The sequence below is a fragment of the Solanum lycopersicum genome, chromosome 1 (assembly GCF_036512215.1).
Source record: "Solanum lycopersicum chromosome 1, SLM_r2.1".
NCBI classification, from domain to species: Eukaryota; Viridiplantae; Streptophyta; class Magnoliopsida; order Solanales; family Solanaceae; genus Solanum; species Solanum lycopersicum.
The window spans coordinates 94090601-94103314 of NC_090800.1; the positions used below are offsets into that span (position 1 = coordinate 94090601).

General features: G+C 26.4%; 1 protein-coding gene across 1 annotated transcript; it reads right to left on the reverse strand.

Annotated features, from left to right (window-relative positions):
* Window positions 1-4252: 4252 nt before the first annotated feature.
* Window positions 4253-5774, reverse strand: LOC101247376 (24-methylenesterol C-methyltransferase 2). Its single transcript, XM_004231016.5, has one exon. The coding sequence runs from the start codon at window positions 5545-5547 to the stop codon at window positions 4471-4473; it is 1077 nt and encodes a 358-aa protein (XP_004231064.1). The 5' UTR covers window positions 5548-5774; the 3' UTR covers window positions 4253-4470.
* Window positions 5775-12714: the final 6940 nt, after the last annotated feature.

The following is a 12714-nucleotide window of genomic DNA, read 5'->3' on the forward strand; positions in this document are numbered from 1 at the left end:
CACATGCAAATCCTAATATGGCGGTGCAGCTACCAATTAATCATTATGAACGCGGCTGCCAGCCCTACCTTTTACTTAACTTGAACCGCTAATACATCTGTTATGTTAAAAATAATTATAGTTAATAATACTAAGAATAAATAAAATAGGAATTGTGATTTGATTTTAAACTTAATAAATATAGTAGTCAAGTGAAAATGAACGTTTAGACTAAAATAGCTTCTTGCGATAGTCAACCTTTTCATGTATTTGTAGAAGATATGAACATTATACATTTGGATCGATTATATATATTTATCAACCATTACTTTTTCTGTTCATTTTTATTTGTCATATTACATTTTTTAAAAATTAATCAAATTAATTTTTAAAATTAAATTATATTACATTAATTTGATATTTTAAACAAAAAAATAAATATTCAAAAATTATATGAAAAGTACTATAAATTGTAATATTTTTCATAGCAATATGATAAAATGATTCATCTTAAAATGTTAGTCAAAATTTTTGTAGTTTAACTTTAAAAATAGAAATCATAACAATTAAAAGTGAACGAAACCATAAATATTATTCTATTTATTCATATTTATGTAAATGTTATTTAATGGATCACAACGTTCAAAAATGAGAGGAAAATCATTGAAATTTAAGATTTAAAATAAATCAGATTTATATTGCTATGAACCATTTCATTAGGAAGTTTAAAAAGATGTTGAAATGATAGAGTGAAAAAAACATAAAAAAGTTTTGAAAAGATTATGTGAAATACTGTAAATTACAACTTAAAATATTTGAAAATCATACAAAAATTCTCTCCAAATTTCATACATATCACATAAATTGAAAAAATAAAGTAATATGTTATTTAAAAAATTATAATTTTACTTCATTAAATCACATAATAATGAAAATTATATTAGGTTAGTGTAAATACCCGATGGAGTAAGTTTTTTCTTAAAAATACTATAAGTGACAATAATGAATAATTAAAAATATTTTAGAAAAAGAAAACTACTTACTCCTTCCATTTAAATTTATTTAAATTCTTTTGATTTGATACCAAATTTACAAAATTTGAGTAAAAGATTTTTAAATAGCTTGATTGTTATTTAAGGATACATAGGATACATCAAAATATTTATTGATTTTGTGATCAAAGCTTGGAGTATATTCTATAGAGGTGTAGATGTAATTTCATCTTTACGAATTGAGTTTTTTCCATAAATATCATGTATTTTTTACTATTCTGTTTTCTCTATTCCGCAGATTATTCCGTAATTTTGATATATTGATTTATAAAAGTATTATATAATTACCATACCAAATTAATGAGATATAGTTTGATTTTTTAAATTTCAATGTATCATACAATGTCCATCTCTAAGTGATTATTTGGTAGCTTTATATGAAATAAATTGTTTATGTATTAATTTCTGTACAACTAATACAATTTTTTTATGGGAGATAGATATAAATTATTCCTATACAAATTAACAATTAAGATTAAATAACTATATAAGTGATTAATTTCTACAGAAAGAGTTACCAAACGAGGCCTTGTCAATAATTAGAATTGGAAAAGGCTGAGCATGCAGTAGTTATGTCCGCATCTTATTATACCTCCGCTACTCTATTTCGTTTTGGCTGTCACAGTGCAAAAAATACGACTTATTTCTAATGTTACCCTCAAATCAAATGTTGTATATTGTTTTTGCATTACAATATTACGTAAGTTATGTCTAGTTTTTTTCTTAGAAAATTTCATAAATTCAATCTCTAGTAATTAGAAATAAAATTAATTAAAGTTAAAACGAAAAAAATAAATCTATTTAAAGCTACAATTGAATGAATAAATACATCTGCACAATGTTAACATTCTGTCAGAATCTGTTCATTCAATAATTTTTTTATTTATATTGATTCTTGTTTTTAATGACACAACTTTAAAAGAATAGATGTAACGTGAAATGCTCTTATGCCCCTAATTATTCCACTTGGGAATTGAGATTACTGACTTGTCGTGTCATCATAAGTTATAACGCCCAACTGTTTATACTAAATTAAAATTTTATGTGTGTAAATATGAATTCTTTCGAGTATTATTTTACTATTATCAATATTCCATATAGTAACAGACAAAACATAAACTATTATACGTTCACATCTCATTTAATTGATAATATGAACTTTTTTAAACAGCTAGTAATACTGACGAGACATAATAGCTGTTATAACTATTTCAAAACAAAAAAATAACATTTAAACGTTGATGGTAAGAAGAAATATCTCGTTGATGATGTCTTCCCACTAATCCAAGTTTTTTCTGTCAAAATTGGCTGCCAGAGTATATGCAAAAAACGGTTAAAATCAACGTTCATTCTATCATTTATTAACTATACATAATACATTGCGCATCCATCCAAATGTAACAGTATTTGGATTGACAGGTAGACCACTTTGCTTGTACGTTTATTTTCATGGGATTTCACGAGAGAGATGTAAATTTGAAAGCTGTCACGTTTTGGAATTTTCCTTTAAATTCACGAAGCACGATGTTAAGTTAAAACTTGTGCCAAAACCAACACTAACTCCACAAAAAGAATATAGAGAGTAAAATTATATCAAATAATATATTTAATCGATTAAACATATAAAAATCACGTTAAAGAATGATTAATTGAATATCCTAAGTATTATATACGTATATTTTTACGTATTGGAGCAATGAACCTAGACACAGTGATTAATTATTGACTATTTGATTAGTCAAAGTATATGAATGGATCGATCACACGACACTTGGCTTTACCATTAACAAGAGTAGATCGAGATTTGAGAATAGTTTAATAAATTTTAAATTAACCCCGCCCAATACATAATTGGAGGCACATGCCACCAATATTAGAGTAGTAACTTATTACTTGGTGAAATTAATATTACTCAACAAATATTCCAACTTTATGTAGCACATAAATACAAATAATACAGGCACAAAAATGCCTGCAAACAACTCATAGCAGCAGGCTCATGCGTAACGTGCCCTTATTATTTTATTATTTTTCTTTTTAAAAATACTGAAGGGTGATATTCGGGTACAGTAAATGAAAAAAAAAGTATTCCGACCAAATCAGACTTGGTCTTATAAGTGGAATTCTCTTCAATAAAATTTAAATGGAAACATACAAATGCTCTTTATATATTTCAATATATAAATAGAAATGATTAAAAAAAACTCTCTTTTATGAGTGAAGATTGATTAGCTAAAATGAAGAAAAAACTGAAAAGAATCAAATGAGTCAACAGTGACAAATTACTTTTGATTAATGTTGTTTAGTGAACTTTCTTAAAAGAAGAATACATCGTAGTCTAAAAAAATCATTTAAACAGAGGAAGTAACTCCTACCACAATACAAAAAGAAATCTATCTAATATTAATTATATGAGTAACCATTTGAATATGTGATTTCATCTTATAATTTAAAATTATGAGATAAAATGTTACAATTTTTAAAAATTGATGAAATATTTTATTATTATTATCTACTTTTTTCCGTGATAATATCAATCTTTGTTATAACACAAATAACATTGACTATGTTCAATTTTATCAAAGAGTACGTACATTTTGTTATGAATTCTTTTTTTTTTTTGGTAAAATTGTATTGAAAAATTTATGACATTATTTAACTTATGAGATTATTATATTTATATAAAAATACAATTAAAAATCTAAATATTTAAACAAAATTCTAACGTCCCCTTCTTAATTTTATCTCATATGGACCAACGAGTCTAAGTAGATAGATTTAGTTAGGCTTTTAGAGTGGTTAGCGTTGTATGAATTTCAATTTTTAAATTTAATAAGACAAGGCTCTTAACTCAGTAGAAGATATTTTTCTCTGTTAAACATTTTAAGTGAAAGAAAAATTTTTGTGGAGCAATTTGAAAATCGTATACCCAAATTGATGAAGTCGTCTCCGTCGTAATCTAAAAAACTATGGACAGCTTGGAGTATAGTCAAATTAGTCATGATGGAGTAGTATGTGATGCAAGTATTGTATTTGATAAATGATATCTGGACCACAAGGAAGAGGGAATAATGAAAAAGTAGATCATACAGCTAACAACATCACATGCAATGTCCTGTCAAATTATTAAGTGCCACATAATATGTGCAGAAGTTCCAAAATATACGACAGAAAAAATGTCTGATCAAATGCACTCACAAACAACAACAGAAAGCGTGTAATAATTGTAATTGCAGATGGATCTTTTTTCTTTCTAGTTTGTTAATTATAGATTGAAACAAGAACAAAAAGAGATAGAGATTGGAAACTAAACTTGAAGCTACAAAAGAGTAACAAAACAACAATCCGCTCAATTAAATAACAAAAAACTAAAATGGAACAACAGATTGAAATTAACCTCCATGGTCAATCTCTACAGGCAATAATTTGGGTTGGGTTTTTACTCTGCTGCAGGTTTTCTGCAGAGAATCATATGCATTGGAGAGAAAATGCCCTTTTCACCACCTTGAGCTAAATAATCAGCAGTCACAAACAGCATCTCGTGAACATCAACCGTTCCTTTTGGTGCTATTCCAAGAAATGCAAGAATTGTGACCAAAATGTGGTTTCTCCAGTAGGCAACTCTCCCCATTTTAAGCCTTGTCCACCATGGATGTGATGGGGGCTTTGCTAAATCCTTCTCTTTCACCACTTCAAAACCCACTTTCTTAGCAATTTCAGCAATATCCTTGTACGTTCTCAAACCTGGCAGAGCATCACCCCTTTCAATTCCATGGATAATCTCTACATGTTCAGGGTCTTCGGCTTTGTACAATTCCGTGGTAACCCATTCATAAGAAACGTACAGGGATCCGGGTTTTAACACCCGGTAGATCTCCTGGTACACTTCTTCAAGCTTAGGAGCATGACATGTAGCTTCAATCGAATAAACACCGTCAAAACTGTTGTCTGCAAAAGGCATTTGCAGGAAATTCCCACAAACAACTTCGCAAAGTGAATCAAGCCCTGCTTTTTTGTTGTGCATCCTGGCTCGTTTAACCTGATACTCATTAATGGTGATACCAACCACATTAGCTTTAGAATGGGCAGCAATAGCCCGCATCGGCCCGCCCACACCACAACCAGCATCCAGAATGCGGGCCCCGGGCTTCACACCTAATAGATCGACGGCCATTTCCTCGTGAATACGAGTAGCCTCACGGTTAGATTTACCAGGAAGAGAAGGGGAAAAGTGAAAAGACTGACCCCAACCCCATTCGTAAATATCAGTAACCAGATTATAGAAAGTATCTACGAAAACAGGGACTTTATCGGCGGTTTCGATTTCCTTAGGCCGTCGGAAGAAAGACCAGTACTGTTTATAGTTGTCTTGGACATTCTCTTTATCGATGGATCCTCCGGTAAGTTGGACAGCCCGTTTACCCTTAACCTCGGCGGAGCCAAAAAAGCAAACGAACCAGTAAAGTCCGCCGGCGGCGACAAGAGCGACGGTACAAATGAGAGTGAGAGAATCCATTGGGGGAAGCGAAAAGTAGGAAAGTGAGAGAGCGTACTAAAGGAGTGGCCTCTTTTTATGGAAACAGCGTGCGGACTTTCATACACAACTAGACGAATATTTATTTCTTTTATATTCCACATCTCTCTATTTATTTTTTATTTTTTTACTATACATTTACATTTGACCATTATTTTTGGAAAAATATGATTACATTTTAAAATTACTCATATGAGTATTTTATTTTTATTTTCCACATCTTTTTATTTTTGACCATAGAAAAATTTATATAGGTGAAGTTTGACAACGCATTTAACCATAATTATTAGAAAAATCTTTATTTTTTTATATTAATAAATTATTAAAACTGCTCATAAATTTATATTATTATAATGAATATGTTATATAAGAAAAATTATGACAATAAACATAACTAATATAAACTATAAAAAGAGAGGCAAAAACAAAATATCATTGATTTGAATACAAAAAATATGATTACTACTTATAACTGAAAGTTACTTCGGAGAGTAATCCCATATAAATATTTTATAAATATGTAAATCATTATATAAATTTATTCACAAAACTCTTTATTATTTTTTACTGTGCATTTGATCATTATTTTTTTAAAAATGATTAAATTTTAAAAGAACTCATGTTTTATTTTTTGATATCTCTATATTTTTTAGACCGTAGATTTTTAAATAATTTTTATAATTTATTATAGGTGAAGTTTAACTACCCATTTAACCATAATTATTATAAAAAATAAATTATAATTTATATAAATAAGCTTTAAAAACTATTCAAAGTAATCATAAATTAATATTATTTTATAATAAATATGTCACGTGAAAAATTGTAATTAATATAAATCTATAAAAAGAGAGCAAAAATGAAATATCATTGACTTGTATACACAAATTACTATTACTACTTATATATTCACCATTATATATTACCGATATTATATTACCGATATTGGTTTTTCCTGTCATCCAAAACTAGAGCATATATACTCTTTATATTAATGGATATACACGTATCATAATTTTATCTACCGATCTAACATCGGATCGATGGATAAAATTATATCACGTGTCCCTATTTAGTCTTCCCGTAGAGTGAATGACATATACGCTCTAGTTTTTAGAAGGCCAAGGCACTAATATATAAAAATATGACAGAGAAATATTATCTGCATGTCATTTAAGATAATTTAGGAATATATTTATATGAAATTGTACTAAGAAGTTACTTTCGAGGGAAAATATTTATCTTTTTTCCCTCAGAAGCAAATTTTTAGTACAATTTCATATATATATATATATATATAATATCATATAATTTTTATACACCAAACTCATAGTAAAATTCTATTCAACATTATTATGTTTTTTCTGTGATTTTCAAACTTTGAATTTTCATATAAGAGAAAAAATTAGTAATGATATCTCAATTTGTTGTGATTAATGTTTTTCTTCAGTTTTAAAGGGGCGCGCATGGTGTCCTTTCGTCTTTTTTGGTTAAGCACATAAATGACATTATATTTCAAATTTTAATATTAATGATATTTAATCCGTTAAATCCTTGTTACTCTGTCAATTTTCTTTTTGTTACTTTTTTTATTAGTCCATTTTGATAAAATTATGAAGAGAAAATACATTAAATTTCTCTTAAATTAAACTTGACATCAAACTTATTTTAATATTTTAATTGGAAAAAAATATAAATTTTTTCTTAAATTTATTTTGAAAAGTCAAGTTATACGCTAGATTATTATAGTGACCTATTACACATCAATACTATTTAAAAGTAAATTTTCTAACCCTCTAAAACTGACGTATCAAAAAAATAAAACAAAAATAAAAAATAGGCGCGTCGGTTTGAAAAAAATAATTATAATCCTCTTTTCTATCCTTACCCCCCACACCTCTTCTTCTTCACACCCCACCCATTTTCTTCTTCTTCTTCATTCTTTATTTTCCACTTCTTTATTTTTTTTAGCACAATCTAAAAGCACAAAAAAAAAATTATTCGCAATTAGGTTAATTTTCATTTGTTAGTGAATAATTGTATTTTATCTAGAAAAAATTCGATTCATTGTTTTTATCTTTTTCATTTTTTTGACTTTGTTGAAGAAATGTTGGTTGTTAATCAATTTTTGAGTTTCTGGTGATAGAAACTTTATGGGTTTGGTGGTGATGGATGGCGGCAAAAATTTAAATAGGTAATTGAAGGTGGTGAAGAAGAAAAAATCGATATTGATAAAGGTGATGGTGATATTTGGTCTTCGGTACAAAGAAGAAGAATTGAAAGCGTTAGTAACGGTGAAGAACATAATCAATAGTGAAGGTGGGTTCGGGGTCCAGATACGATTTTCCAATGAAATGAGAATTGAAAAGGAGTGAGATTTAGTGATGACAAAAATATAATTATTAAAGAATTAAAATAATTAATTTGAGATTAAATAGAGTAAAATATAGTTAATGAAAAGAAAGTTAATAAATAAATAAAATAAAATAAATTTATGACATGATGCTGATGTGGCGTTGATGTGGCAACGAATGTAATACACCACATGATGTGAGAGTCGGGTTACACGTTTGAGGGTAGTAATAATTTACTTTTGAATAATATAGGTGTGTAATATGTCACTATAATAATTTAAGCGTGTAAATGACTTTTCGGTACAAGTTAAAGGAAAAATTTAAGTTTTTCCCCCTATTTTAGTTATATAGACATTTAAATAACTCTCTTAACAATTTTGAAGTGATTGAATATCACTCTAAGGGCCCGTTTGGATGGGCTTAATAAAAGCAGCTTTAAAAAAGTACTTTTAAAAGTGCTGAAACTTATTTTTAAAATAAGCAGTTATGCGTTTGGATAAAAGTGCTGAAGTTGTTATTTCAAACGTGAAAAGGGAAAAATGGGAGAAAGAAATGTTAGGGTTATATGGGTAATTTGGAGATTGTATAAAAATATTAAGCACAAAAAGATAAAAATGTGGTCAACTTAAAACAGCTTATAAGCTAAAAAAAAAAAACACCCCTGTCCCAGCTTTTAACTTTTGGCTTAAAATAGGTTTTTTTTAACTTAAAATAATCTGTTTTGAGTATTGCCAAACAACTAAATAAGTCAAAAACCAGCTTTTAAGCTGAGCCAAACAGGCTCTAAGAGCTAATGTAACAAAGTGAGTGTATTCGCTTTCCTAAAAACACGTGAAATGGTAAAAAAAAATATTATACACATGACATTTTTTATTGAATGTAAATTTTTTGAATTTAAGTGACCCATTTTAAATTTTATGTGCAAAAAATGTGGATCTATCAACTTTCTTATACAACCTTCGTTTTTAATTTGAATTGTTAAGAAAAAAATATTTTCAGAAAATCTCACTGATGACAGATAAAAATTAATGAATGTTAAAGAAGAAAACAACAATTGAGAATCGGAAATGGTCGGAAAAAAAGAAGAAGCCAATGAAGGCTGAAAATGGTGAGGAAAAAAAAGAAGAGAGTGGGGTTGGGGGGGGGGAGGTGTAAAAGAGAGTTGGTGAAAAAAGGTGGGACAATTTTGATTTTAAAATGCATTTTAATTAATTGATTAATGTAAAGAATTTTTAAATATATTTAAGAAAAAAGGGTAAATAAGTTAAAAAAAAAAGATATTAAATTGATGAAGTTGTGCTTACATGGCTGTGAAGTGACACTTATATAGCTATGACGTGGCAGATGAGAGTGATATTTCACTTTCAGGATTGTATTTTATTCACTTAAAAGATAATACGGGAGTATTTAATCGTCCGTATAATTTAAGTGCTAAAATAAGTATTGACGTCAAATTCAGGAGAGGTTGGATATATCTTCTCAATTAAGAAAGAACGACTCTTTTATTTATTATATCTCAATTAATTATTTTGTAAAAGGTAGAACTTTTGAAAAATTTAAATTTTAAATTTATTCTCTTTATAATTAATAGAAGTGAAATGGTAAAGCTTACTATGTTAATTATTATTTTCTTAATAACTGTGTCAATAAAAAAAACAATTAAGAATAAATAAGAGTGTTATATAACTTTATTTACAAATTATAACAAATCTTTTACTCTTACACAGATTAACCTTAATTTTCTTACCACAAATAGCATCAACAAACAGGGCCACTATCACAACTTTGTTTATACAATTTTGGTACAACTTCAATACTGAGTATTCAAAGATTTACCTATTTATTTTGGTAAATCACCACCGATCCACCGATGATTTATATTTAAGATAATTTCAAATATTATGATATTATTTAAATTAGTTTATATTTTTATTTATTATAAAATATTAACTATCAAATTTATAGTAATGTATCATATCAAATGTGAACTTTATTATATCTATTGTTTATATTTATACAATTTTAATAAAGTTCAAAGTTTCACCTCTTCTTTCTCATATCATCATTTTCGGACACACGCTGATTATTTATATTTAATACTATACAATTTTTCAGAACTTCCCCTAATAAACAATTTTAATATTACTTTATTACAAACTTAATCAAATAATTATTAAAGTTAAAATTATGCAATATGTGGTAATAAAAATAAAGCAACACTTGCAAGTGTAATTAATGAAATAAAAATATTATTTATAAATCCTATTATTTAGTATCCATTTGTAAAAGTTTTGAGATAATTTTTTATAACATTTAATACTATAAATAAAATGAAGTATCTCAAATCTAGTGGGATTTTCAAATGTTGCACTAATTACTCTATTTGTTGTAGTTGTTAAAAGGAAAATTCAAAGTGAAGATGGCTCCATATCGATATGGGTGACAGCTTGTTGATGTGGAGACATAAAGTAGTATTCTCTCATCCCAACTTCTTCTTTGTGAAATTTTGATTTACCAACATTATTTAGGAAAAAAATATGCTATGCCATATTTTAGATTTTGTATATTTTGAAACGAAATTTATAAATTAAATTAATATAATACACAAGAAATTAAAAATTAAATTATCTAAAATTTATTGGAATTCTATAAATTAAGCAATTCTTTTTATATCAATAATATTATGAAAAAGTAGAATTTAAAATAGGGAAAAAACATGAATTCCCCCTTAAATTTGAATCGAAAAGACAATTACACACTTTAACTATTATAATAATCTATTACATATTTTTTTTATTTAAAGTAAATTTAATACCACTCTGATATGTACAACATCACTCTGTGTATGTGGTGTACAACGCCATGTCTGCGCCATGTATTTTTTTATGTCTTTTTTGCTTTCTTTTGTTTATTACTTAAGTTTTATTTTATTAATTATGTTTTACATTAATAAATTTTTAAATAATTATTAAAGTTTTCAAATAATTATATCTTCTTCATAATAAATTGATAAAAAATTATTTTTTAAATAACAAAAATGTATAATAATGATAAACTTTTATACTAATTTAAGGAAAAATATATACTTTTTTCATTTAAAATAAAGTTCAAAGTAGTTGAAAATCTAGAGAAGCAAATATCGAGAAATATTTTGACAGGGTAGGAATATGAAAGCGAGTAAATATAAGCCGTTACAGTTTTTGTAATGTATATATTTTTTTTTGATCAAATAATAATATTTTTAAATAAAGTGAATAATCATGTGCCCAGGTTAGTACTTAAAAATCATATATATATATATATATTTTAATTTGCTTGATTCTTTTTTCATTTTAAGGCATTTTGATAAATATTTTATAACACTATCTCCATTGCATCTTTATTGAATTCAAGATTTGTTACGAAAGAAAATCCAATTAAAAGTAAGCACTGAGACGACTTTATTTAAGCAATTTGTTAAACTCGTCAAATTTTTTCTCATTTCTAAGGGGTCGTTTAGTTCGAAGATAAACAATATAGGAATTAGTAATATTTGAATTAATAATGTATAGTTTATTTTTATCAAATCTTCTATTTATTGTTTCCCATTTCACTATTTTTTTGGTTTAAAATTTTATACAAAAACTTATTTCTAATTATATCCTAAAACTATTATGTAAGTGGATTAAGGTAAATAATCGCCAACACTGTTATTTTTTATGACCTTCTAATGAGCTATGAGAAGAACAATTTTGTTGTCATGTTTGATTTTCTTTTTCATTTAATTATTTGAAAATAAATAATTGTCATGTTAATAAGTTGATTACTTACAAAATGTCAATTTTCAATTTAAAGAGATAAACTATTAACTTTTAAAATTGAAAAGACGGTAATCAACAATAAATAAACCATATACATTTAGATATAAAAATTGCAAGTTATAATTTTTATATGTATGCAATTTTATAAATTGGTCAATATATATATATATTTCAATTAACATTAAAAACGTCATGTGGTGATACATTTGCCTTTCTAATTAATTAATGTTAAACAACTCATATTTCGAATTTCGTATTAATTATTTGTATTTGATTTATTTAGTAACAAACAACTTTCTCTAATGAATTTGTAAGCTAATTTATTCAAATAAATCTTACTAGTACAAATATAAAACATAAAATCAAGAAAATAATTAAAATGATTTTAGAGATAATTTTGTCTTTACGTAAACTTATCCAAGACTATTATATCTTATGTATTATTGATACTTTCAAATGGAAGGTATTAGTAATACATCTTATAATACCATGTAGGAGATATAACTAATACATGATATTATATATAGACCTAAATTCCTACCAAGCATAGTACTAAATAATATTATATACCTTACATTGACTTGTTTCAATACGACCTACCAAATGACCCCTAAACCGTCCCACGAAAATTGAAGATTAAATACCTACATGGAGGATATGACAATTTTGTTTTGTGAGAAAATAATTATTCTCTTGTCTCAATTTATTTGACATATTTTAAATTTTAAAATTTAAATAAATCTATATTTAATTGTAATTTTTCATATGATTATCTTTTAAATATTTTGAATTATCAATTATCCTAATATATTTTTACTTAGTTTAAAAATATGTAAATTACATTTAAAAATATGAACATTATATACATAAATTTTCGATATAACTTACACTATTTGACACTGAAAAAAATAAAAATTCTCACGTCAACAATTCTTATCCACTATATTTTTCTGAAATTTCCAATAATATTGATCCACTTTATAAAATTAATTGGT